Source organism: Canis lupus, chromosome 5, assembly GCF_048164855.1.
Source record: "Canis lupus baileyi chromosome 5, mCanLup2.hap1, whole genome shotgun sequence".
NCBI lineage: Eukaryota > Metazoa > Chordata > Mammalia > Carnivora > Canidae > Canis > Canis lupus.
The window spans coordinates 59319894-59347687 of NC_132842.1; the positions used below are offsets into that span (position 1 = coordinate 59319894).

At 49.2% G+C, this 27794-nt stretch overlaps 1 protein-coding gene and 2 long non-coding RNA genes across 3 annotated transcripts in view; 2 read left to right on the forward strand and 1 right to left on the reverse strand.

Moving 5' to 3' along the window:
• The window catches only part of CNGB1 (cyclic nucleotide gated channel subunit beta 1), a 67250-nt gene extending 46524 nt beyond the window's left edge, over nucleotides 1–20726 (forward strand). Inside the window, exons 26-33 of the mRNA XM_072826930.1 lie at nucleotides 3845–3986; nucleotides 4691–4850; nucleotides 6723–6820; nucleotides 6921–7004; nucleotides 10091–10209; nucleotides 10468–10614; nucleotides 17235–17454; nucleotides 20062–20726. Of these exons, the coding sequence (XP_072683031.1) occupies nucleotides 3845–3986; nucleotides 4691–4850; nucleotides 6723–6820; nucleotides 6921–7004; nucleotides 10091–10209; nucleotides 10468–10614; nucleotides 17235–17454; nucleotides 20062–20349 (1258 nt within the window). The 3' untranslated portion in view covers nucleotides 20350–20726. The remainder of the gene's footprint in view (nucleotides 1–3844; nucleotides 3987–4690; nucleotides 4851–6722; nucleotides 6821–6920; nucleotides 7005–10090; nucleotides 10210–10467; nucleotides 10615–17234; nucleotides 17455–20061) is intronic.
• LOC140633824 (uncharacterized) lies at nucleotides 10611–23212 on the reverse strand. Its single transcript, XR_012031421.1, has 2 exons — nucleotides 20779–23212; nucleotides 10611–20723 (listed from the first exon to the last, which is right to left on the reverse strand). It is a non-coding gene; the product is annotated as an uncharacterized lncRNA (long non-coding RNA).
• Nucleotides 23213–25127: 1915 nt separating this feature from the next.
• On the forward strand, nucleotides 25128–26236 carry LOC140633006 (uncharacterized). The gene is made up of 3 exons (XR_012030637.1): nucleotides 25128–25310; nucleotides 25782–25885; nucleotides 25960–26236. It is a non-coding gene; the product is annotated as an uncharacterized lncRNA (long non-coding RNA).
• The last annotated feature ends 1558 nt before the right edge of the window (nucleotides 26237–27794 follow it).

Genomic DNA, 27794 nt, shown 5'->3' on the forward strand with positions numbered 1-27794 from the left:
GTTCTTCTTTGCAGTTCTTCATTTCATATATATTTATTCTGATTATTAAAGAAAGATCAGGAACATTCTTTATTTCTTGCATTCTAAGATGTAGTCCATCCTGTGATGCATTTTTGAGTCAATACAGCTTTTTGCAAAAAAAAAAAAAAAAATTACAACAAATGTACCCATAGATTTTAAGAGACATCCCAGTTTTAGAAATGTGAAAATGTGGAAAAATATGTCACCCACAGGGATATAGAATAACATAATATCATGCATATCTGTCCATCATTAATTTTTTTTAAACCACAATAGTAATATCCCTGCCGTGCAGAGAGGCCAGTGTTTCTTTGACTATGCCCTCATCGCTGGGCTCTGGAGGTATGCCTCCAGTTCTTCTGTCTGACCCGGGATGCTGCAGTGAGCATCTTTGTCCTCTGACCTGAGTGTTTCCTCATAATAAATTCCTGAAGGGGGATGGCACGGCCAAGGATATGAACATTTCTAAGATTAAAAAATATATATATTATTTTTGTAGTTAGTACACTATGTTTTTTAGAGCGGTTCCAGGTTTAACAGAAGAGCCGATGGGGAAGTACAGGGAGTTCCTGTATGCGGCCACATTTGTAATGGTCAGATGGATGCGGAGAGCTACCCGGGCTACCCTCTCACCTCTTGCCTCAAAACCTTGGAAGCAGGAAGATGACAGGGCCCAGGGGGATCTCAGAAAGATGACTCTGCTGATGATGGTTGAGGGGAGGATGGACCAACAAGATAGGCAGGAAGCCCAGGGACCTGATAGGAGGAGCAACAAAAGGCCCTGACAAAGGGTTGGTATGATCAGGGGGAGGGAGGGCCATGTGGGAAGGTAAGCAGGAACACTTGGAGTCCAGATCAGGGGTGTGAGCCTGGAGAGCCTGGGCACAGACTTTAGGAGTCCAGGGAAGGGAAGAACAGAAGCTATTCGTTAAAACTTGTTCTGTGACCTTGGTGGAGGCCCCTCCCTTCCTGAGACTCAGTTTCTCTTCTACAACTTGAAGATGGTGTTACATTCAGATTTCTTCTTTTTAAAAAAGACTTTATTTATTCATGAGAGACACACACACACACAGAGAGAGAGAGAGAGAGAGAGAGAGGCAGAGACACAGGCAGAGGGAGAAGCAGGCTCCATGCAGGGAGCCTGATACAGGACTCGATCCCAGGACCCGGGGATCACGACCTGAGCCAAAGGCAGGCGCTGCACCACTGAGCCACCCAGGCGTCCCTACATTGAGATTTCTTGTGGGGAATGATAAACTAATGTGTGCAGCATGTCCAGGTCATGCCTGGACAGGAGTCAGTGGCCATTTTCTAGCTACAGTCATTCTTACAGGGAAGCCGGCATACCAGGAGAGAGGTTCCTAACCCGGGATCCAGACTCGTAGAGGGTGACCCCACCACCACCTTCCTGGAAATTGGAGCTAAATTTTGAGGACATGCTGGCTTCCTGAAGGAGAAGGTTGCTAGCTTTCCTTAGATTCACAAAGGGGTTTGTGCTCCAACAAGCTAAAAACCTAGGTCCCAGGATTGAGCCTGGCACACCTATCATGGGCAGGCCTGGGATGGAATGGCAAGCAGAGAAGGGGAAGACAGGGGACAGCTATCAGGGACTTCCTCCTGCAGGGACCTTAGAAGGGACACTCTGTCTTGGCAGCACTACCTTTCTCTGAACAAAATCCTACAGGGAACCCCCAATATGTGCAAAAAAGCACAAATGGTGAAGGATCCCTCCAAAAGTCCAATATCATGGGTAAATTACTTTCAAAGTAGTGACTGTTTGTTGAGTGTCTGCTCTGGCCCAGGGGCTTGAGGACCCAAGCTCACACCTATGGGGGTCTCCCATCCTGCTCTGCTTCTGCCTGGCCTGGAGCACGCAGGGGTCCCCACAGGCCCAGTAGCAGGGAAGATGCCAGGACTTCAAGACCCTGAGACGGGCCACGCCAGTAGAAGTTTCCTCCAACCAGAAAGCGTTTGGGGAGAGGCTTGGGGACCTTGCTCCCACGCCTTTCTGTTGGTGGCCTAGGGGCACTCCCTGAGCTCCCAGACAGGTGCTCCCCTCATTCTCTGCTTAAGGCTGCTTTGCACGCCCTCTGGTGGCCGGGGGACGGTATGACCGGGGCTTTACTGGGGAGACCCTTGCTCTGAGACGTCTAGTACCAGGGCGGAAGGAGGAGCAGGGTCGCCCAGGGTTACCCAGCACCCCACCCCAGGCCTCCCAGCTCGTAGTCAGAGGCGGAGACCCCTCCAACATAACTCCCCAGTAACCTCTGCTCCCTTTCAGGGCTCCCTCCCAGGGCTCTTTGCACGATTTCGTGCTGTCCATTAGATGGTGAGCTGCTTGAGGACACAGGCGAGTCTGCTGTTCCCTACAGCGGTTGGGCGTGTGGCCGGTGCCAGCGACAGAGAAAGCTCTGGTAGCGGACGTTTACTGAGAGCTCATCATGTCCCGGGAGCTCTTCTAGCACCTCATTTTTTCCTCACGGTCCCCCTGTGAAGGATGTTCTATTGCCATGTCCATTTTATTTTATTTTATTTATTTGTTTTTTAAAACTGTTTCTTTTTTTTTTAATTTTTATTTATTTATGATAGTCACAGAGAGAGAGAGAGAGGCAGAGACATAGGCAGTGGGAGAAGCAGGCTCCATGCTCCAGGAGCCCGACATGGGATTCGATCCCGGGTCTCCAGGATCACGCCCTGGGCCAAAGGCAGGCGCTAAACCGCTGCGCCACCCAGGGATCCCTGCCATGTCCATTTTAGGAGAAAGAAGCCAAGGCTTGCTGAGATTAATAATTTGTCCATGTTAATGCAGCTAGGAAGTGGTGGAGCTGGGTTTGAGCCCAGGCAGTCCCACCCAGAGCCCATGTTCTGACCACAGCTCTACAAAAATAGCTGGTGAACAGAGCACCAGGGGGGAACCCAATTGGGGTCATCATCAGACTGGGTGATCTTTGCCAGCCAGATGATGGTCTTGGTTTTGGTGCTGAGCAGGGACCTCAGAAGTGTGGGTGTATCAGGACGCTGGAGGTGGGGCAGGCTCTGGACACCTCCTGCACACCCAGGGAGGAACACAGGACAGCTGGGCTTGTCCTGTCCTTGAGCCTTGCTCACCTCACCCATTGGAAGGGCACAGCCTGAAGGTGTGAACAGATGTATGAAGGACTCTTACTTCTCTGTGATAATGAGATAAACTTGGGGCATCTCCTATGCCTTCTACCACCCAGTAGGACCCTATCACCCAGACCTCCCTTCCTAGGTTCATGCACTTGTGTAGAGGTGTTACTAACAGTGGGTGAAGCTCCGAGAAGCAGATGACAGCCTGAATTCTAATCCCAGCTCTGTACCTGGCCAGCTGGTGACCATGACCGTTTCCTTTGCCTTCTGGGACCTCAGTTTCCCTATCTGGAAAAGGAGTGGGAAAAGCAGAGTGTCAGAAAGGTAGTCCTGATATGTCTTTCAAGTGCAAAGTCGCTCTTGCTTTCCATGAACCAATGTGGCGGGATGGCAAAGGGAAGTTAGTGGACATTGAAAGAATATAGAGGGAGCCCAGACATCAGGAGTCAGAAGACCCTGGTCTATCCTCCTGCCAAGTCTTTCTAACAATCTCCTGGAGCCTCAGTTTCCACATCTGTATATGGAGTTGACAACAAGCCTCTGCATCTATGAGCACGCTCGGCAAACCGCAGGGCTCTGTGGGTGTGAAGCTGTTTTCCTTGTACTTAGAAATAAAGCGTTTGCATCTTGCACAGCTGTCAGAGCCAGGCCACCCAGGCTCAGCAGGGTGGGGCCTTTGCTGACCGAGGTCCCCTTCCTCTTCTCTCTCTAGTTACATTCGCTGTTACTACTGGGCTGTGAAGACCCTCATCACCATTGGTGGGCTGCCTGACCCCAGAACGCTCTTTGAAATTGTCTTCCAGGGGCTGAACTATTTCACGGGTGTCTTTGCTTTCTCTGTGATGATCGGACAGGTAGCTGGGTCACCAGTCTGGCTTGCCACCCACCCGTCTGCCAGGGCCCCTCCCACTACTGCCAGAAATGTCACCATCTGTGGCCATTCCTTTTGGACTAAGTCTGGGAAAGAGCACGAGTCCTAGACTCAGGAGCCTGGAGCTCTGGGACCTGTTGGGTGAAAGGGGTGGGGGTGGGGGTCTAGGTCCCAATCTTCTCTACCGTTGCTTCCATTGGAAAGGTCGGTCCCTTTGGGTTATCTTTGCGGAGCTGGGCTGAATGGCTGTCTGCAAGGCCTGGGGATTTGGACTGCTCCCTCGGAGAGAAACCCCTGGGGGTGTCTAATGTGCAGGGGGAGGGCTCCATCTCATATTCTATTCAGTGCAGGAAGCCAGAGTCAGGCGGCCTCAGAATTGGGTCCTGCCCAAGCAGTAGTACATCAGGTTCACATTTCTTCCCTGAGGTCAAAGTGGCTTTAGGCACCAAGGGGCCAGGTGGGACCAGAAGCAGCCCAGCCCAGCGAGGCCTTTCCTCCTGGTGGGGCTCCAGGGCCTGAGGCTGCTCAGGGGGTCAGCAGCCTCGCTCCTGCCTACCCCTGTCGGCAGCCTCCCTCCCTCCTGATCCCCCTTCCTCGAGTGCCCCTCGTCTGTGTAGAGTAAACGTGCTCATGATGCACGGCCCCAAAGCCCCACTCTGACCCTCGACTCTTTCACTTTGCCCCTAGATGAGAGACGTGGTGGGGGCCGCCACCGCCGGGCAGACCTACTACCGCAGCTGCATGGACAGCACAGTGAAGTACATGAATTTCTACAAGATCCCCAGGTCCGTGCAGAACCGTGTCAAGACCTGGTACGAGTACACCTGGCAGTCCCAAGGCATGCTGGGTAAGATGGGTGCTCTGGGTGCCACCAGCTATCCCCCGGCCACCTCCTCCTGGGCCCCTGCCTTCCTGGCCCCTGCCTCTGCCCTGTGTCCCTGAGGTCCTGAGCACTGGGGCCTCTTGGCTGTGGCCCCAACATTTTCAAGTGAGGGGGGCCTAAGGGAGGTCCATGAGGTACCCCCAACTGGGCTGTCAGGAGACCCCTGAAGACTTGAGGTGCCCTGCCCCCCATCACCTCTGAGATGCGTCCCCATCAGAGATGGAAGTACAGTAGGAATCGGGGCAGGGGGAAGGCCCCTCTCTTTCTCTTCCATATACATGCACACATACACATATTTTTTGCTAGGTTTTTTGATGTTATGCTTTGCTTCTGAGATTCTTTGGCCACAATGATGCCTTTAATTCACCACCGTTTCTGCTTTCTTGCCAATGATAGGGTGGGCTCAGTGACCCTTGTGAAGTGGGGGAAACTTACCTGTACGTTGTTTTCTTTCTTTTTTTTTCTCTTTTAAGATTTTATGTATTTATTCATGAAAGAGACTTAGAGAGGCAGAGACACAGGCAGAGGGAGAAGCAGGCTCCATGCAGGGAGCCACATGTGGGACCCGATCCCGGAACCCCGGGATCACACCACTCCACCACTGAGCCACCCGGGTGCCCCTGTACATTGTTTTTAAATGTAGTGAAGTTTTCGTGAATTCTAATCAGATTCTTAATTAAATTTGAATGTGCTACTTATACATTAATTAAGTCACACATTTTCTCCCCAGTCGTTTTTTTTAAATCTTGGGGCGCTAGTAATTTAGTTTTCAGAGATTAGACATCATTTTGAAAGCCCCTGAGAAGCCAGTGGGCCACTGGCACTGTGCCTTAGAACCCCCTCAACTGTCTCAGCTGATTCAGGGCCCCGCTGCTTCCACGCGCTTCCCTCTCTGAAGAAGCCACACTTCAGCGCCCAATCTCCTGAGCCGAGCCGAGGGGTTGTCAAATCTGTGGACAGTGAGTGGTCGAGCCTTCGCCGCTATCCGCTGCTATTGCACTCAGTCTGTAAAGACATGTTGCCGTCCATTGCCTCATTCTGTCCCAGTGACAGCCCTGTGACATCTGAACCATTGCCCTCTTCCACACGAAGGGGCCACAGGAGAGGGCCAGGGTCGTGCAGATCCACACTTGAGCCCATAAATAATGGTGGTGCAGCGGGAGGGGCGTCGGGATCGAGGTCAGGCAGTGCATTTCCTGTCCCTGGCCTCGACATTCATTCTGTGCCAGGCGCTCTGCTGGGAGGGGCGGACCCCATCATGGGCAAAACGCTCTCGGCCCCTGCTCTCCTGGGACGGGCCCAGGACCCCACAACCGGGGTGGGGGGCTGATGCCATTTCCCCTGGGCTGCGTGGCTGTGGGCAAGTCACTGCCCTCCTGAGCCTCCCTTTCTTGCAAAGTGGGGATTATAGTAGTGGGGACCTCTCGGGTTGTTGGGAAGATTTACTAAAACCACCTTTGTAAAGCTCTCTGTAAAAAAGTGTTCCATATACTTCAGTTCTCGGGCTGGTGGGAAGAAACCATTGCAATGAGGGGTGTGATCAGTGCTACAGCACAGAGACTGCTAAACAGAATGTCTGGGCATGGGGATCTCCAGGGAAGGCTTCTTGGAGGAGGTGACGTTAGTCCTGGGGTCTGAAGAATGAGTAGAAGTTAACCAGGGAAAGACATGAGGGTGTTCCCTGCACAGGGAATAGCATCTGAACAACCCAGAGAGGGGACTCTCCCTGTATAGCGTGGTCCGGGGGGGCAGAGGAATGGTGTGGCCAGGGCCCCGTGGGAGGGTGGGGCAGAGGCCTGGATGTGCCTCTGACACTTGCCAGGGTCTCCTTTCCAGACGAGTCAGAACTGATGGTGCAGCTTCCAGACAAGATGCGGTTGGACCTCGCCATCGACGTGAACTATAACATTGTCAGCAAAGTGGCTCTCTTCCAGGTATGGCCCCCCCAGGACCCCCATCCCCGGGCTTCCGGGAAGGCCCCGAGGCCACATCGTCCCCTAAACAGGCATTGTTTTACCCTCTTCTTGGGGACAGGGCTGTGACCGGCAGTTGATCTTTGACATGCTGAAGAGGCTTCGTTCTGTCGTCTATCTGCCCAACGACTACGTGTGCAAGAAGGTGAGTGGCCCGAGGCAGCTGCACGACAGTCTGGGATTTACGGTGCACCTGCCTGCTGGGAGCTGGGCTGAAGGGGGTGCCTTTGGAGGCCTGGGAGTGTTGGCAAGCCCAGGGAGAGCGGCATCCCTGGGGAGGGAGAGCTGACCCCAGGGCTCTCGGGTTGTTTGGCATGAGGTGGCTTTGTCTGGCTCCAGGCCTTGAACCCAGGTGTGCCTCAGGCTCTGCTCAGGACACAGGACCAGGGGCACTGGGATGAGGAACCCCGCTTTCCAGAAAAGGAAAGTAAGGGGCCGAGCAGGAGGTTGGGCCTTGACCCTATAGATGGAGCTGCTTCCAGGGTCTTGGTCTTCCTATCAGGAAAATGGGGCTGGGGTAGGTTGGAGGTTGCAAACTGGTGGCCTTCATATAGGAACCAGCCCATACATTGTTTTGTGGTTTGGGGTGTGGGGTTTTTCCCCCTAATTAAAAAAAAATTATTTATTTATTTATTTGATGCAGAGAGAGAGAGCCCAAGTAGGCAGAGAGACAGGCAGAGGGAGAGGGAGAAGCAGGCTGGATGCAGGGCTGGATCCCAGGCTCCCCTTTTTTCCTAATCTTAAAAAAAAAAATGTTGGATCAGTTCCCAACCTTTAAAAAATTTGAAGGTCTTACATAAAAATCCAGACTTCTGGCTGAAAACTGAGCTCCACTGTCCCAAATAGCAAGAGTCTACTGGAGTGAAGAAGGGGTTGCTCCTGAGGGCGGGACATCACCCTCTCTCCTGATTCCACAGGCCCCAGCCCTCCCCACTGCCCTCTACCAGGCTCCCTTCATTCCTTAAACTGCCCATCAGATCCTAGAACACATTTGGATTTGAACCTGGGGCTACACAGTGTTGAGGCCCTTTCTGCTCCCATTCCCTGGGATACACGGTGAGACCAAGGTCACCTGTGAGTGGGTGGTTAGGGTGGAAAGGCAAGAACTCAGATTTCAGCTCCCCTGTTACAGAGCTGTTCAGGCTGGGTGTGTGTACAGGGGTGAACAAAACACCCAAGCAACCCCTCTGAGACACAGGAAACCCCAGCCCAAGAAGGCCCCCATGCCAAAGTTGTATGCTGTACAGTAGTGAAGTTTCCGGAAGCAGAGAGCCGTGGGGACTGAGGAGAGATGGTTGAGAACTTAGAGCTGCAGCCCTAGAGGCCAAGAGGGGTTTGGGTGATTTGTCTGACACCAGGGCTACTTCCTAGCTGTGCCCCTTGGGGCAGTGGCTTGCCCTCTCTGAGTCTCTCGCTTCTCATGGGTAAAGTAGGGATGTTGCTGGTACTCCCTCCTGGGGTGGTTGTGAAAATTGAATAAGCTGTGCCTACAGAGTTTGGCACCGTGCTGGCAGAGTCGGTGCCACTGCCGCTGTTACTATCCTTGGGTAATGTAGAACTTGCTGGCAAAGGAGCAAGACCGAACCAGGTGGTTGGAGTTGGCGGGGGAGAGCACTTGATGAGCAAGTGGGAATGGCGCCCTCTGCTGTCCAGTTTTGCGCTGCGCTGATCTTGCTGAGATTGGCACCCCCCTCCCCCCACCTGTCGCCTCCCACCATTGATTGCCCACCCCAGGGCGGTTAATGAGGCGAGGGTGAGCTCTTTAGACCCTTCAGCCCTGTGTCAAATTGGACGAAGAACAGGGACATGAAACTTTTTTCCTGTTGAGAAGCTCATGCACGTGTGAGACGCCCAGGAAACGTTTGTCGAATGAGTACAAAGTGTAATCAATTTATCTATTTTGCTCTCTCTCCTTTCAAACATTCCAGGTGTGATGGACATGTGGCAGGGGACTGTGAGGGCATGAGGATTGGAAGGTGCATGGTAGACTGGGTGTTTCTGATTGCAGTCTGAAGCAAGCCATTCATTCATTCATTCACTCAGTCGTGCATGTATGCATGCACGCTTTCATTCATTCGTTTGCTTTGATTTGGGATTCAGACCATTGCATTCGTTTGCTCCAGCTGCTCCAACCAAGTGTCAGAGACTGGGCGGCTTTAGCAACAGAAATGCATTGTCTCTCAGTTTTGGAGGCTAGAAGCCCAAGATCAAGGGGTTAGTTGGGTTGGTTCCTTCTCAGGGCTGCGAGGGAAAGGTATGCTCCTCTCTCCTTGGGTTATAGATGGCTGTCCTCTCCCTGTGTCACTTTGTATCATCTTCTCAGTATAACTGTCTCTGTCTCCGAGTATCCCCTTTAGAGACACCAGTTGTATTGGATTAGGGGCTCATACAACTCCAGTAGGACCTTATCTTTATTTAATGGATGACGTCTGCAATGACCCTATTTCTAAAAAAAGGTCACGTTCTGAACAACGGGGGGTGAGGACTTCAACATATGAGGTTGGGAAGGACACCATTCCATCCACAGCAGCCATGAGCTCTGGACCCAGGCTGTCTGGGTTCAAATCCCCACTCTCCCTTGGCCTAGCTTTGCGACCTCGGGCAAAGAGTTCCTGCCCCAGAGCTGTTGAGGACCTGGGACTTGGAGCAATGCCCCGCACAGGAAATGTAGCACGAGCACTGGACTTCATTACTGATGCTGTTATCATTGAGCAGACCTGGGACTTGGAGCAATGCCCCGCACAGGAAAATGTAGCACGAGCATTGGACTTCATTACTGATGCTGTTATCATTCCTCTTTCAGTTAGCAAACACTTACCGAGCTCCTGAAGGGACATGGGCTAGGTATCAATTTATTGGATGAACCGCTGTTAATTTTCTCCATGCCTCCGGGCCCTCCACTGGCGTGTAGATTCAGGAATTTGCAGAATGCCATCACACATGCACCTTCTAGCTTACCTAGCTTACTTCCCTTTCCATCACATCACTAACTCCCCAAGTAATCCTGTCAGTCAGGCAGGCCGGGGGTGGCCACTCTCCCCAATCCACAGATGGGGAAACTGAGGCCCCAGAGGGGAAGTGACTGACCCTGCACCGCACACTGAGTCAGTGGTGGGGCTGGATGCCATCCTAGGGTCCTCTGCATTGCACCAGTAGCCTCCGGGCCCAGCCCCGCCGCCTCTGTGGTCACTTTTGGTAATGGCAGAGGGGCTCACCCCTTCTCTGTTTCAGGGGGAGATAGGCCGAGAGATGTACATTATAAAGGCAGGAGAGGTGCAGGTGTTGGGCGGCCCCGATGGGAAGGCTGTGCTGGTGACGCTGAAAGCTGGATCTGTGTTTGGAGAAATAAGGTCAGAGGGGAGCTGGGGTGAAATGGGCGGACCTGGGCCCAAACTGGGGTGGGGGGCTGTCCATGGGAGGGAAGACCTCGTCCTCAAGGGCCCTTTGGTGGAAGGAGGCCACTGTGGATGCTGACATATGCAGGGTGAGCCCTGGCTCTCGATCATGTGGGGCCTCCACTGCGCTCCGGGAAGGGGGTGGGAAGGGACATTTTAGTGGGATTCTAACCCCAGCCTGCCAGGTCTCACCTCCTTCCTTCTCTACCCCAGCTTACTGGCTGTTGGGGGCGGGAATCGGCGCACAGCCAATGTGGTCGCCCACGGGTTTACCAACCTCTTCATTCTGGATAAGAAGGACCTGAATGAAATTTTGGTGCATTATCCTGAGTCTCAGAAGTTACTCCGGAAGAAGGCCAGGTACATTTTTTTATTTAACACACAAAAAAATCCATATATTACGTCATTGCGCATTTCTTAAGGACTAAAACTTTCTCTTACATGGCCGTGGTACCTTTATCAAAATCAGGAAATGTGCTGCTGAAACGATGCTATTATCTCATCCCCAGTCCATCTTCAAATTTGGCCGATTGTCCCAATTATACCTTGGGTAGCCTTTCTGGTCTTCTTTTCCATCTCTGGATCTAGTGTAGGACCACCTGTTTCATCACATAGCCTGTGTCTTCACTTTCTTTGGATCTGGGATTGTCCCTCAGCCTTTTTCCATCTTGAGTGATTTGAGGAGGACAAGCCAGTTATTTTGTAGACTGTCCCTTCATTTAGCTGATTTAGGTTTAGCTGATTAACTTCAGGTTCTGCATGGGGGCAGGAATTCCTCAGAAAAGATGTTGTGGGGTGCCTGGCTGGCTCAGTTGGTAAGGCATGCCACTCTTGAATTCAGGGTTATGAGCTCAAGCCCGACATTGGGCATGGAGCCTACTTTTTAAGAAGTGATGTTGTGTTTTTGTTTTTTTTTTTTTTTTAATTTCATTGGGACGCCTGGATAGCTCAGCGCTTTAGCACTGCCTTTAGCCAAGGGCATGATCCTGGAGACCTGGGAGTCCCACGTTGGGCTCCCTGCGTGGAGTCCCTGCTTCTCCCTCTGCCTGTGTCTCTGCCTCTCTCTCTGTGTGTCTCTCATGAATAAATAAATAAAATCTTTAAAAAATATATTTTATTTATTTATAAGGGAAAGAGAGAGAGACCAAACACATACACAAGGGGAAAGGGCCGAGGAAAAGGGAGAAGCAGACTCCCTGCTGAGCAGGGAGCCCAACGGGCTCCATCCCAGGACCCCGGGATCATGACCTAAGCTGAAGGCAGACGCTGAACCCACTGAGCCACCCAGGCGCCCTGCGATGTTGTATACTTAATGCAGCATGTGGAGAGGCCCAGGATGCTGGCTTCTCCCAGTATTGATGATTTTCCTTTTGCTCACTTGGTTAAGGTTTCTACACTCTAAAGTTAACGTTTTCCTCTTTGTAATTAATAAGTAATCAGCAGGGCGTCACTCTGAGGCTATCTAGACCTCCTCTCCTGTTTCCCATCAAGCAAGCCTTCACCTGCTACCATCAGCATTCCCTGAAGGCTCGTTGCTAAATCAGTGGTGGCCACCATGGGTGCAGAATGGTGATTTTTTCTGATTCCATCATGCCTTCTGCATTTATTAGTGAGCATGCTACTGTGAGGGAGATCTTTCCTCTTCTCTCCGATTTCAATTTATTTGTTTCTTCATTTGTCTATATAAGTGTGGATTTGTTTTGTTCTGTAAATATCCTGTTACAATCATCATTCTGGTGCTCAAATTGTTGCAGATTTGGCCAGCAGGCATCTCTTCGGGCTGGCCTTTGTGACTCTTTGTTATGTCCTCTAAATATTTTAGCACTTCCTTGCTCACAAATACAATTAGACTCACTGGGCTCATCTTGTGACCTTCTCTCTGCCACATCCCTGGAAATGGCCATTTCTTCAAGGAGACTTGATTCCTTGCAGGTGGGAATGGGTTTTAGAAACCTCATGGCTACTAGGCTGCTACTAGGCTCCCAAGTGGACAGAGCTGGGAAACACATCTGCATGTCCACCTGTGTACATAAATGCAGATATACATACATATAAATATATATACATATATATATCAACCGCTGCGCCACTGGGGCTGCCCTCATTTGTTTAGTCTTAGGATACAGACAAAGCAGTTGCAGAATTGCTATCCCAAGGCACTGGGGCAGTAGGGGTTGGGGTATGGAAAGCCTTCTCAGCAAAATTCAGTATTTGGCGCCAATTCTTTTTGTCTTCAGCTGAGTACCCGTGAAGTAAGTGTTATGTTCAGACTTATTTCGATTCGTTTTCTTTTTCCTCCCTTTAATGTGGTGGTTTTGCTCATTTGAAACATACCCAGACTTGTGTGTTTTGGTTTGCACTCCATATTTTATGATTCTTCCCACTTCAATCCTTGTTGACTTTTTGTTGTCTTGAATATGTCAAGCATTAACATGGTACCAAAAGTCATAATGCAACAAAGCCTAGAGAGGTGTCCGGGTCCCCCCACCTGCTGCCCCTGGCCGTCCACGAGCCCAGTCTCATTTGTTTCTGCTGCTTCCTTAATGTGTTTCCTTTTGCAAAAGTAGGTAGAACGGTGAACATTTTATTTTTCCCATCTTACATAAAACGTAGCATACTGTAGATTTTCTTTTGCACTTTGCTTTTTTTTTTTTTTTACATGACAACCAACCCAGAAGATGTTTTTTCTCAGTCCATAGACAGCTCCCTCATTCCTCTGACAGTTGCAGAGCATTCCTGGGAAGGGGCAGTAAGGTCATTTCCAGTATTTTGCCATTATACGCAGCTCCCTGAGGAATAACCTTGTGCATCTGCATTTTGTACTGTTGAAGAGTGGGTAACTTTTTAGAGAAGCAGGTCTTTGTTTTCAGACCCTTAAGATCAGATTTCCAGTCGAGTGAAAGAGGCAACACAGTGTGGTAGAAAATCCACAACAGGCTCAGGAAGCTGATGGAGCTCACACCCTATCTGTAGTATGAGGTACTGGCTGTGTGGCCTTGGAAAAGTCACAGAAAAGTTAACTTCTCTGGTCTCCATTTTCTGCAATTATGTAAAATAAGGGTTTTAACCCCCTATTTTGTTGTTGGGAAGCTTAAATAAAGTAAGTGTGTGTGAATATCTCCAGCAGGGTACCCGGCAGGTGGGAGAACTCCATGAATATTCATAATGATAATTGCTCCTCTTTACCCATCAAGTACTCTCTGTAATTTTGCCATTGGATAAAGCCTTTTAAATCTATATATCCTGTTTTTCTCTCCATTGCCTTTTACCACATATTCCCATTTTCTACCTCATTCTATGAAATGACACCATAAATAAACTGTACAGAGAATAGTCACCATAAAGGGAACTCAGAGTGCACAATCATTGATTGAGTACATAGTTCTAGGCCCTAGGGACACAGCAGGGACCAAATAAAGCTTGCCTCCTAATGAGGGAGCCCGACCATGGAGAAATGAAGGATTCTGTGATGTGTCAGCTGGGGACAGGGCTGTGAGGAAACAAAGCCACATTGAGGAGACAGAGGTGATGGAGGGAGTTATCTGAGATAAGTTGGGCAGGGAAAGCCATTCTGAGGAAGTGGAATTTTAGCTGAAATCCGCACAGACTGAAAGAGTGATGGGACTGCTTGCATGGAAGAGCATCCTAGTCAGAGGCAACAGCACATGGAAAGGCTCTGCAGAGGAGAGAGTGTGTGTGTGCAGACCAGCCAGAAAGTAAGTGTAGCTTGACATGGGAGGGGAGAGGTCCAGGGGATGAGATCGGGTGGGGCCTTGGAGATGAAGTCTTACAGTGGCTTTGGGTTTTACTCTGAGGGAGAGGGCAGCTATGTACGGTTTTACACAGACAAGCAAATTGATGTGACTTAGGGGTTTGTTCTTGTTGTTTTAAAACAAGATTTTATTTATTTATTCATGAGAGAGGCAGAGACACAGGCAGCGGGAGAAGCAGGCTCCCTGCGGGGAGCCCCATGCAGGACTCAATCCCAGGACCATGGGATCACAACCTGAGCCAAAGGCAGACGCTCAACCACTGAGCCACCCAGGTGCTCCAGGACTTAGTTTTAACAGGACCCCTTTGGCAACGCCAAGAGGGGGTGATGCTGTATTGGTGAAGCATAATACCCACAGGATGCTGGCATCCTCTGAGGAAGGAAGCTGCCCTGTAACTCATTTTACCTGTTTGCTCTTAAGGAAGTCACTGGGCCCTTCCAAAGGCTAGTCTGTCTGAACTTTTCTCACAACATCTGCCTGCTTCCCCCTACTCACCTGAGAAACGGGGAAGTACAGTCTGTGCTCATTATTCACGTAGCTGTGATTCTGTGTCTGTAACTAACCTACTCACTAAAATGTATTTGTAACCCCAAAATCAGTACTCGTGGGCATTCCTAGTAATTTGTGGACGTGCACAGAGCGGTAAAAAATTTGAGTTGGGCCCTAAGCTCATGTCCCCAGCAAGAGTTAAACAAGGTGACACTCTGCTTTATTGTTTCAGCTCAGAAGCATCTGAACACTTGTAAACAAGTGTCTTTTCATGGTCTATTTAGCACCACATTTTTCACATTTTTGTGATCGTTGTTGGCGATTTTGTGGGTCCTCATTTCAGTGTCAGTGAATCAACTGGATGTCTTTAAACAGAAATATGCAAAGTATTGATCAATTGATGAAATGTAATGAGAGGCTCACAGCAACCTAACCCTGTATTTCCCCCCCAGAAACAATGGTTCGGTGTTTGAGATTTCAGTGTTTGCGGGGACTCTACAGAATGACACCACCGCGAATAATGAGAATCAACTGTGTCTGAGATGTGGCTCCAGTTCCCCCTGCCCTCCCTTCCTCCCCCTGCCAGAGGAGCAAGGCTCAGGAAAGCAATGCGTGTAGCCCAGCTACCCCACTCCTTTGGCTGGGTTAGGTGAGGCTCCTGACCCATGTGTCAAGCCTGAGCCCTTTGCTGGAAAAGGCTGAGGTCCCAGCCTATGGCAGCTGCAGGAAAGAGGAGGAGCCGCAGGGCCTTGCAGCAGAGAGGCCTTGGGACCAGAGCTGTAGGATGATTCATTAGAGAGCCTGGTTCCCTGGACAGGCAAGCGTCAGGACGGAGGCAGGGGATCATGCATGAGCTCTGACCATCAAAGGAAAGACACAATCTGGGAACCACAGGGCCTGGGACATCTGAGCTGGTGAGAGTCATGTGAGTCATGTGTGGGATTCTGGTTGTAAGCTACCTGCTTTACAGATGGGGGACCTGGGGCCCCAAAGAAGTGAAGTGCTCAGCTGTCTGGCTTGGCCACTCTAGGAAATGGGGCTAAAAGTTTTCACGCATGCCACTTTCTCCAGGGATGAATGCGTGATCCTGCTTATAGGAAAACGCATCATCTGAAAACGAGGCTCAATTTCCTTACTCTGGAAATGTCCCAGAGGCCAGTGCAATGTTTCAAAAGAGAGACTGCCATTAGCAGTTAACAAAAGTCCCACAGATAGTTCTTTTGTGTCATTTTTGTACCAATCTTTGTACCACAGACTGTCATGCTGTGAATGATGGCTGAATAACACAGGTGATAGTGCCAGGCATGAAGAGGCCTCTGATGAATTATCATGTTTGTGTTCTCCTAGGGAAGCCCCAGCCAGAAAATGCAAGTCTTGGGCAATTAATATCAATATGCACAATTCAAATCCATTGCTTCTGATTAGATAAGCAGCCAGTAATGGCCTCATTTTTAAACAAACAAGTTTTGCTGGAGCCCTGGTGAATGAATTTGCCAATTAGGAGTCGAGGCCCACTAGACTGCAGATGAAATACATTTGTTCTTGAGCCAAACCACTCATCACATATCTGTAGCATGAAAAAAAATTCCCTATCAAAGGCTGGGGCTCTGTCCGATGGAAGATCCTATCCCTACTTAGAGAGCATGGGAGCGCACTGCATTTAGATCTGGGATTTAATTCTGGCCACTTCGTAGCTGTGTAACCTTGGGAAAATTATTTACCCCTTCTGGTCTTCCATGTCTTTATTCGAAATGAGATGAAAAAAATAGGGACCTACCTGGGAAGATTCTGTGGGATTTACAGGACAATGTATGTACTAGTTATCTGTTGTATAATAATCTTACCACCCATTCAATAGCTTAAAACCACACATATGTATTACCTCACAGCTTCTATGGGTCGGAAGTCTGGGACAGCTTAGGTGGGTACTGGCCAGAGCTGAGTCTCATCTCATGTCTCCCCTGGGGAAGGGTCTGCTTCCAAGGTCACATGGAGGTCAGCCAAATTCAGTTCCCTGCGGTTGGAGGACTGGGGGCCTCCGTTCCCAGCTAATTGCTGGCCGGTGGCTTCCCTTGGTTCTCGCCACATGGGCCTCCCTCAACATGGTCACTGGCTGCATCAAAGCCAGGAAGGGAGAGTCCTTGCAAGACAGAGATCACAATCCCATGTGACATGTTCACAAAGGGGATATCTGATCACCCTTGCTGTATTCTACTGGTCAAAAACAAGTCACATGGAGAAAGAGACACCAGAAAGGAGGTCTCCAGGAGCCATCAGGGTGCCTCTAAAGGACCAAGCATAGGGCCTGACACATGTAGACACTCATTACATGTTGACGGAGGTAATGGTGAGGATGGTGACATATGCAAAAGGGAGAGAAGCAAAAAGCGTATCTTTTTTCACCTGGGCATCCTGTTTCTGAGTCCATATATTATAGTATCATTCGGTATTTCCTGTGTGACTTCACTAAAGTGACTCAACCTCTCTGAGCCTCCAATTTCCTCCTCTGTAAGGTCCAGACGGTAAGACCCATGTCATTCTGGTTGTTCCGATCACTGAGATGCTGTGCATAAAGCGTTAAGTACGCTGTGTTTGCTCACAGACCATTAGCCAAGACGACCACCGCCACCGTGCAACTCTATCATAGTCCTCCGCCGAGGAGCCTTTCTTCTCTTCTGGAGTATGTTTGTAATGTTTGTGGGTGCTGCTTTCTTTCAGGCGCATGCTGAGAAATAACAACAAGCCCAAGGAGCCGAAGAGCGTGCTCATCCTTCCTCCCCGGGCAGGCACCCCCAAGCTCTTCAATGCTGCCCTGGCCGTAGCAGGAAAGATGGGCGCCAAGGGAGCCAAAGCCGGTAAACTTGCCCACCTGAGGGCTCGGCTCAAAGAACTGGCTGCACTGGAGGCAGCTGCGAGGCAGCAACAGTTGCTGGAACAGGTAAGATGGTGGGGAATTAGCCACACCCCCATTTCAACATTGTGCCAGATTGTGGACCATGCCTTGCACTGTAGGGAATGTCTCCCCTTCCTTTATACCAGTCAGGACTCCTTTGGTTGCAAGTAACAGAAATCCAGGTCATGGTGCAAGCTCACATTAGCTTAAGAGACCAGGGGATGGATGGGGTCAAGTAGCTTAAAAGTTCAGACAAGGCTGGATCCAGAAGTTCAAATAATGCCAATGGGATGAGCTTTGCCATCTTGTCATTTCTGCTTCCCTCGATGATGACTTCAGATCACAAGAGCACTAGGATTACATCCTCCTGGTTTAGCAGCAACTCCCATAGAAAGTCCCTCTTGCCCAGTGATTCCAGCAAAAGTCCCAGGGCTCATTGTCATTGGACAGATTTGGGTCACATGTCAATTCCTGAGCCGTTCACTGTGCTGCCCTGGGAGAGGCCAGGCTCCTGTGCCATCCCTGGGCCGAGGGGAGCAATCCCCCCAAGGGAGTCCTGGTGCTGTTGCAAAGGTAGGAGCACTGGGTGTGAGCGGGCAGTGTCCCTCCCCAGATGGCAGTGATTGTCTCATATTTAATATTTGCATCTGTGACAATTTCAGAGATTTAAAGAGAAAAAACCCTGCTGACAGGCACAGTGCTGACTGTCCCCCCCCCCCCCCTTGGAAATCTGAAGGGAATTTTAAAATTAGTTCTGGGACTCTTTTCTGTGACTAATGCCAAAAATGCCAATTAGAATGATTGCACTAATTATGACTATTCACGATTGTCCTTTAGGGAGGCTGCTGGGAAGGGGGGTGGTGGGTAGGCAGGAGCTCAGTGGCCAGGAGGGTGCTGCAGTCTACACAACAGAATTCAAAGGAACCTAGGTTGGAACAAGCCAGGCTGGTGTCGGAGTCCAGGGAACCTGTCAGGAGATCATTTGACATCTGGAGTCTGGGAGGTGCCATCAAAGCCACCCAGGGTTCCAAGATATTCTCAAGATACAGCCACCCATGGCCCCAGACTGAGGACAGACATGACTGCCTGGCTTACCCAGAGCCAGGGTCAAGGTTGAGCCAGGAAGTTGAGGTCTTTGGTGCCAGCTGCTGCATGGGACTGAGCAGACATGAACTCCAAGACTGTTCTCAATACAGTGAAAGGCTTTTATATGAAATGGGTCTTTTGCTCCTGAGTATTAGCTCTTCACCCAGGCAGCTTGGAGATGTGAATTAAATTTGCATGAGAATTCTAATAAAAGGCAATTTTAGAACAATCAGGACAGAATGCCGAGTGCAAGGAGTTCTGAAATAACAATCCAAAGACACGGGTCTAAATCCCAGCTCTGTCACTGCCAGCTCTGTGACCCGGAGAAGCTCTTCATGCTTTCTGAGACTCAGGTTACTCATGGTTCCAGCGTAGGGTTGTAGAGATGAAGCAGGGTACCTTGGATATCTTTTTAAAAGCATTTTGGCATGGCAAAACACCTGACTAAACTCCCCATGATTCTTCTGGTTCCATTCATAGCAGGATACTTCCAGAAGTCCCATAATGGGCACCATCCTGCCTTGGAGTATGTCGTCGTCGTCGTTGTCGTCGGAGTTTAGGACAGACACGGGATGGTGGAACATGCAGGAACTCCAAGATGGGGGGAGGGATGGGTCCCCAGAGTTGCCTTGGGTTCTAGGAGTGGGCTTCCCCATTTCCCTTCCTTCAACACTCTATGATTTGAGCAGGCTTCTTCCTCACAAGCATGCTGACTGCTCTCATTTGAAATTCACTGCTGCTACCTTAAGAGGGTCTTAGATCACTGTGGGCCATTCAGGTCTCCTCCGGGGAACCCCTCTGTCCCCTTTATGTCTCCACAGAAGTGGGTCAGACAGGGCAGGACAGGCCATGAGTATCTTTGAAGGCTTGGGTTTTTACTGACACACAGACTGGTCAGTGTCCACAGGAACCACGAAGGCTAGAGGCTGGAAGTCCCCACCAAGTCCCCAAACATGGGGGCTCAGCCCAGCCTAATGCCAGTACTACCCTGCCCATCCTCCTTCCTGGGGAATAAGAGTGTGCGGGTGGCAGGCTCGACCTATGAGACCTTCCAGAAAGGAGGCCGGGCCACAGCAGCTTTTACCCTCTCAGCCTTTTTACCTTGTTTGCTTAGAATTGTTCTCATCCATCCAGGAGCACCCAGCCCTGGTAACTGGGGTGGACAGGGCAGTTGGCTCAGCTTTGCAAAGTCCCTGCTGGTGCTCCCTCCGGGTCACACCCCTCCTTCCTCCATAGCTCAGGGGCAGGCCTGAACCCACAGCCTCACTCTGGCTTCTGGCCCTGCCCATCAACAGAGATGGAAAATATCCCCAAGACCTTCTACTAGATCCAACCAGGATTTTTAATCCCTAAACTTCCCCATAACATACTCTGTTCCTACCAAATAATCCTGATGCCCTCTGGCCCCCCACTTCCCATACATTAGATGGCACCCCTGTGCACTCTGCCATCCTCCTTTTTGGGGGTCCAAGAAGGGGAGCAGGAAGCTGTTCAAGACTCCTCCAGGACCCCTCAAAGAACTCTCAGACCTTCTTTGCCTTACCAATCACCCTTTCTGGATTTTAGGCCAAGAGCTCGCAGGATGCTGCAGGAGAGGCAGGCCAGGCGGCCCCAGACCAGGACCAGCCCCCAGCGCCCGAGCACCCAGAATCCCAGGAGCCCCCGGCCACACGCTCTTCGCCACCTGCCTCGCCACCTGCCTCGCCACCTGCCTCGGAGAGGCCCGAGGAAGGCGGGGAGGGGGAGGCCGGGCCCTCGGAGCCATCGGTGCTGATCCGCATGAGCCCGGGCCCGGATCCCAGTGAACAGATCCTGTCGGTAGAGGTCCCGGAGGAGAAGAAAGAGGCCGAGTGAGGGCCCCCGGCGCCCCCCTCCGGGCAGGTGTATCCACCCGCACCCAGGCGGGTCCCCCAGCCCCGCGCCTCACTTCCCGCAGGCCCAGACTCCAGGGGCAGTAGAGTCCATCCCACCACTCCTTGCCCCCGCATCGGTTTCTGCCGCCGCTGGTTTTGAAGTCAACAAATGTAGTGTTTGTGCCCCTAAGTCCTCACCATCACCTGAGAACCCTACCTCTCCCGACTCTTATTTTTAAGAACAAAATTCTTTTCCATTTTAGAAGTTTATAGGCAGAGCATAGAATGGGGCTCCGAGCCCTGGGAAGCTCTGTTGGAGACTAAAGCGTTATCAAATGTTTGAATTTCATCTCCCACGTTTCAAGGATAGAAAACCTGCCAGCAAAAAAAAAAAAAAAAAAAAAGAAAGAAAGAAAAAGAAAAGGAAAACCTGCCAGCAGTTGTGGGGAGCCCGGCTGGCTCAGTCGGTAGAACATGTGGCTCTTGGTCTCAGGGTTGCAAGTTCAAGCCCCACCTTGGGTTTAGAGATTACTTTAAAAAACCCTGGTCAGCACAAAGGGTGGTTGTGCTGGTCATTTGACCCGATGATCCGTGCTGGGCAGTCACATTAGGGATCCTCTGCTCATTAGAGCGCTTAGCACCCATCTTCCCCAGGCTGTATTTAGTTCCAAGTGTGAGACCAGTCTTTCAGAACATAAAATGCAAGTGGACTTACTGGCAACGGGCTGTGAGCGGTTCTGAGCGCCCCTGCCAGGCCCCCAATTCTGGTCTGCAGGGAGTCACGCTTGCTTGCTTCCGACACCTTTGCTACAGAGATGATGGCAGCACCTTCCATTAATCCTAGGAGACAGAAATCGCGGACACCACTGAAGTTCCTAAGGTTTCTCCAGATCAAGTTACATTGCTTCAATGATTCAAGATACAAGGGGGGCCGGGTGGGGAGGAGTCATTCAGTCACTGAATATTGGGAGGATTTTATTTGCATATCTAATGGCTCTTGGGGGAGTGAGTGATTAAAAACTAGTGTTGGGCCATTTGTTTCCACCAGCAACAACAAACACCAAAGGCCTGGAATTCCAAGAGGTACTGCCCACTTCGTATCAAATTATAGGACACTGTGCTCTGCTGCTGGGGCCTTCAAGGGCTTGCAAATGTGTCTATTTGTCTGTCAGTCTAAAAGCAGAACATTCCTTTCCCCTGTGAAAAAAAAAAATGACACAATATGGAAGTTGCCAGGCTGCTCTAAACATTTCCAAATCCCAGGGTAACAGATTTATCTAGTCGATGACATGCCTTGTGATCTGAGTAATCACCACATCGAATATAGCGATGAGCAACATTAGGTTAGCCTTTTAAAAAGCTTTTATTAATTTATTTTAATAGCTAGTAACATATTTTCATGGGTAGGAAAGGCTACCCAGTTAAAATGATGTCTCCTACCCCTTGTGCCCAGTCCCCTTCCTGGAAGCCACCACCGCTATCAGCTCCTCATGCCCTTTTTTCTTTACACAAATAGTAACACACTAGTGCTGCTGTTTTTCATTTGTTTTGAAGCTCCTCCTTTCTTAGTACATCAAGGGCATGTTGACTTTTCATGCCTGCAGTCTGGTCCATTGAATGCAAGTCCCATCACATTGAATTGCTCTCCCATGAACAGGCATTTGCAGGGTTTCCAATCTCATGCTGTTGAAAATAAGGCCGCAATAAACAAAAATCTTATGCATAATTTCACTGGTCAACACTATTTTTAAGTAGGGAAAGTCTGGCGGTTTGGGCTCATTTTTGTCTTTGCAACCTCATTTATCATAGTCATATTTGCATCACGTATTCTAAGATCCAGGCATAGAGAAATGCTTCCATCTTTAGCCAAGTATTTCAGCTATATCAATAAAGTCAATGTATTACCCTTCAGTAGATGGCAAAATGTTTCAAAGGCACCTTCACTGTGAGATCTTATTTTACAAGGAATCTTTTTTTTATATGAATATACTCATTCTTTTAGATACTAACCCTTGAATGTATACTGCTTATTATATAAAGTGAAAGATTCTTGAGGTTCCCGAGAACTGTCCTGGAAAGAAAATTGATTTTGAAATGAGATGAGCAGTATCTTAATTTCACTGTGATACTTCCTTAAACTCGACGCTTTCAAAAAGTTGGATGTTAGGTAAATTGAATTTGAGGCTAGCATTATTCTCCAAATAGAATTGGACTGGTTGGTCGCCAAGGTCTGGATGGTACAGCTCAGAATACTGTAATTCTGCAACTGAATCAGAATCTTTATTTATGTGTGTTGAATCTCTACCAATTTCCAATGTCTCAACATTTCCTGTACTGTGGTAGAAAATGAATAGGAAGCTATTTTTTTAAACTATATAAATATTTTAAATAGAATTAAAACCAAGAAGCTGTTTAAAATTTCATTATCAAAATGTATTTGGCTACCTGGAATATTTTCATTTGTTTTCTTAGCAAACATGAACACTGTATTTAGACTCTGACTTTCATCCTATTACAATGCATTTTAATTAAAGCGTTTAGACAAATGTTCCTGGCTTGTGGATTCATTTCAGAAATTGACCATGTGTGACAGATCCTTTTGTGAGGAAACCTAAGTTTGTTTCCCAGTTCAGGCTTCCTTGCTTATCTGAGAGTGACATCCTTGGGGCTGTCATCCATCCTGCATTCCCGGTGCTTGAGGGACATCCTTGTGGCACCCCTCTCCATGGACCCTAGGACTCTAAGACCCTTAAAAACAACCACTTTATGTCTGGTCAAATCTACTGATCTCATCAAGCCAACTGCTCACTATGACCCCAACTCCTTTAGACTTGTCCAGTGATGTAGTGTGCTGATGAACATGGACTCTGGATTCAGACTGTGCAGCTTCCAATCCTAGTTTGACCATGGACCACAGATGACTATGGACCTCTCTGAGCTCCAACAACCTCATCTAGAAGATGCAGATGATATGCTGCACTGTACAGGGCCACAGTGATGATCAAATAATAGGCATTATCAAGTCTGAATGGGCATGAGGGGTAAAGCTAACTTGCCACCCTTCTTACTCTGCTGTGGTTGGGGTGCAGTGGAAGCTCCCTGAGAACTCTCTCTGGCCTGAATTCTGCCTCTGTTCATGGGTATACATACAGAAGAGATGTGATCACCCCTTCTTTGCTTTTTTTTTAAGATTTTATTTTATTTATTCATGAGAGACAGAGAGAGGCAGAGACACAGGCAGAGGGAGAAGCAGGCTCCATGCAGCCAGCCCCATGTGGGACTTGATCCCAGGACCCCGGGACCATACCCTGAGCCAAAGGCAGACGCTCTACCACTGAGCCACCGAGGCGTCCCCCTTTCTTTGCACTTTAACTGAAAGTTTACACAAACACCTGGACATATTTAATTATAACAATATAAATAACAGCCTTCTGCATCATCCACAAATGTATTTAACCCAATTTCATACAAAAACAGACCCTAAAACACCCCACCTATGGCTTACTTTCCTGGGATGATCGCTCCACTCTGGGCTGGGCCCAGGGCAGGCTTCATGGTGTGTGACCCGCACAGTCACATGTGGCCTCATGTTCAGAATGGCCCTATACTTGTTTACTGCTCTGCTGCCACTGTCTTGAAATTCTTAATAATTTCTGAATAAGGCATCCCACATTTTGATTTGTACTGGCTCCCACAAATTGTAGAGCCTGTCCTTCCTAGGCTGGAATAGCCCCTGATACCTGGAAAGGCCAAAGGCAGAAGTAGAGATATGTCCTTCTGGCACTCAGCTTTCATCTCCCTTCTTCCAGCCACAGGATCCCGCTCCTTTTTGAAACACCTTTCCATCATGCATGGGGTCTCTTTCCAGGGAATCTGAATCACGAGAGCTACTGCCCTTCCTCGTTGCTAACAGAGCCCTGATTTGGCTTTGTGCAGCAATATGCCCAGCCCCAGGAGCGAAGAATTATAAAAGGAAGAGTTATGAGAAGCCTCCTTAATAAAAAGGGACACCCCCTATTTCTGCTACCCATCTTTATGGGTGGAATATATCTGGAGCTGCAGCAGCCATTTTGTGATGGAACAGCCAAGGAATCAATGATGTAGACTGCAGGAGGGTTGAGTTGCCACACCAATCCCAAACCACTCATCTCCAGAAGACTTGTTACATGAGACAATGAAATACCTTTATTTTATTTTTAAGGTTTTATTTATTTATTTGAGAGAGAGGGAGAGAATGAGCAGGGGGGAAGGGCAGAGGGAGAAGCACGCTCCCCACAGAGCAGGGAGCCCAATACGGGGTCAATCCCAGAACCCTGGGATCATGATCTGAGCTGAAGGCAGGTGCTTAAGCCACTGAGCCACCTGAGCACCCTGAGGCAATGAAATACCTTTATTATTAAGCCATTTGTAGTCAGGATCTCTTACTTGTGGCTGAAAACATCCAGCTGGGAGGGCCTTGAGATGGGGAGGGAAAGAGAGAGGGAGCAGGTGCATCGGAGCCCCGACACCTGCCCACACACACCGTTGGTTTCAATTGCTCAGGTCTTCGTCACTATCCACATTCCTGCCTCCTTGGCCCACTCTTCAGCTCTGCCTAAATTACACGGGCTACCTCGTGTATTTGAATAAATATGCCTTAGGCTGAGGTCGGCCAGAGTTAGCTTCCATTGCTCATGATAAAAGAAACCTCACTGATGCTGACAAAAGTACTTCTGGGAGTTTCCTGGTTGTTTAAAATTCAAGATCTAGGCCAACACCCACTCTGGGCATGATTCCCACCCACTTTGGTCTGGCCCAGGCTTCTATGGTTTCTAAATTCAAACATCAGGAAGAGACCTTCAGAGGAGGGAGCGGAGGAGAGAAGAGGGCATTTGGACCAAGATCAAATTCAAATGCTTCTCTGTGGATGGGAAACCCAGTGGAAGGCAGTGATTTACCCCAGAGGAGCACTTGGGCATCAAGGTACATTTCCCTTCCTGCTCTTCCAGTTCCGCCCTTATCTGCAGAAGGACCTAACAGCAAAGATCCCTGGGACAGACCCTCCTTCTGACTGATCCTCTAGACTGGTGCCTTTCACTGTTTTCTCTTACCAGTAAGGCTCAGGGACTCTTGGGTGGCTCAGTGGTTGAGCATCTGTCTGCCTTTGGCTTAGGGCATCATCCCGGGGTCTTGGGATCGAGTCCCGTATCGGGCTCCCTGTAGGGAACCTGCTTCTCCCTCTTCCTGTGTCTCTGCTTATCTCTCTGTGTCTCTCGTGAATAAGTAAATAAAACCTTTAAAAACAAAACAAGTAAGGCTCAGAACACAGGTGATTGCTCTTGAAGGTTCTCAGCTTTCTCATTCGATTAGTTTTGTCCACTGTGCTGCTGTGAGGTGATCAGAAAGGGAATTAGGAAACCCAGATGAGAGCCGAGGAAAGCCAAACCTACACAGGCAAAGGGATTCATCCTCAGGGGACCGGGACTCCTGGGCAAGAGATGGAAACAGTTGAGAGGCCCCTGCTCCACCTCTGCCACAGACCCGCAGTGCCACCTCAGGTGGGTAACTTTCATTCATTCAATAATTTTAAAAGATCTTTCTATGTGCCAAGCACTTTTCTACTATTTTCCAGGCCTTCGAAGTTGTGTCTCTGTGCTGGAAGAAATAAAACAATCCCTCCAGGGTGGCGGTAAGAAGGTTCTGTAGAGGGGATCCCTGGGTGGCGCAGCAGTTTGGCGCCTGCCTTTGGCCCAGGGCGCGATCCCGGAGACCTGGGATCGAATCCCACGTCGGGCTCCTGGTGCATGGAGCCTGCTTCTCCCTCTGCCTATGTCTCTGCCTCTCTTTCTCTCTCTGTGTGACTATCATGAATAAAAAAAAAAAAAAAAAAAAAAAAAAAGTTCTGCAGACACTTGTGGCGCTGTGCCTGTGTCACCTTAGCCAGCTCAGGCTGCCAGGACAAAACACAGACTGGGTGGCTTAAATGACAAATGTATTTTCTCAGGGTTCTGAAGGCTGGAAAGCCCGAGATTGCAGGGTTGGTTTCTGGTGAGAGCTGTCTTCTGGGCTTGCAGATGGCTGCTTTCCCATGGTCCTCGAAAGGCCTTTCTTCTGTGCATGTGGAGAGAGAGCTTGAGCTCTCCTGTGTCTCTTCTTCTAAGGTCACTACGCTTATGGGCTCAGGGCCCCATCCGTGTGACTTCATTTAGCTTTAATTATGTCCTCAGAGGCTTCATCTCCAAACTGGTAGGTTAGGCCTTCACATGAACGGGTTGGGGGACACATTTAGCCCTAACACGTAAATTATAGATGTCCACATTTCCTGGATTTGGTATCTGAGCACAATCTCCTCCAACAACCCTTCACAAATGAAGAGGACGGCCCCCTTCGTCTTTTAAAAGGGCCCTTTAAAATGTATTCTTTCAATGCACATGAGTTATTGGCATCTCTAAGAGGTCCCTGTCATTGTGGTAGGGTGCCAAATTTAGCAAATAAAAGTATGGGATGGCCAGTTAAATTTCAATTTCAAAAAAAGAATGAATGGAGGGTTGGGCACCTGGGTGGCTCAATCAGTTAACCAACCGGTTTTTTGGTTTCAGCTCAGATTGTGATCCCAAGGATGTGAGATAGAGGTCTGAATTGGGTTCTGCACTCAGTGTGGAGTCTGCTTGAATTTCTTCCCACTTGCATGCTCTTTCTCTCTCTCAAATAAATCAATACATCTTAAAAAAAGAAAAAGAAAAAGAAAAAGAAAAAAAAAAGAAAAAGAAAAAAAAGGGACGCCTGGGTGGCTCAGGTCATGATCTCAGGATGGTAAGATAGGGCCGGGCCTCAGGCTCTGCACTCAGCATGGAGTCTGCTTGAATTTCTCTCTTCCTCTCCCTCTGTCCCTCCCACTTGTACTCTCTCTCAAATAAATGAAATCTTAAAAAAAAAAAAAAAGAATGAATGGAGGGTTTTTTTTTTAAAGCATAAGTATGGCCCATGTGATATTGGGATATACTTATGCTATTAATTATTTGTTATTTATCCAAAATTCACATTTGACAGGGGATCCTGTATCTTATCTGGCAATCCGCTCAGTGCAGACCAACTGCACCACAGAGCCTGCAGCCTCCTTTGCTGACCTCAGGAACCCCCAGCCTGGAAAGGCAGGACTAAGCTTTTGATTGGACACCTTACTCCCTCCCTTCTCCAGAGCTGGTCATGTTTCTTGCAGGAGGGAAAGGACCCCCCTCTGCCGCCCCAGTCAGATCACCCAGTCTGTCAGTGTTTGGTTTTTAATGTTTATTGTTATTAATTGTAACCTGAATGTGTAGGTAGACAAGGTGTTCTGCATCTGAGACAGATCTCTTATTAACTGCCTTAAAGTAAAAAATAAATATGTCACCTCCACCCCAGAGTCCTCCAGACCTTAGCCCTTGGCCAGGGGTCAAATGTCCTATGCAAGGGAAAAATAATGCTTCT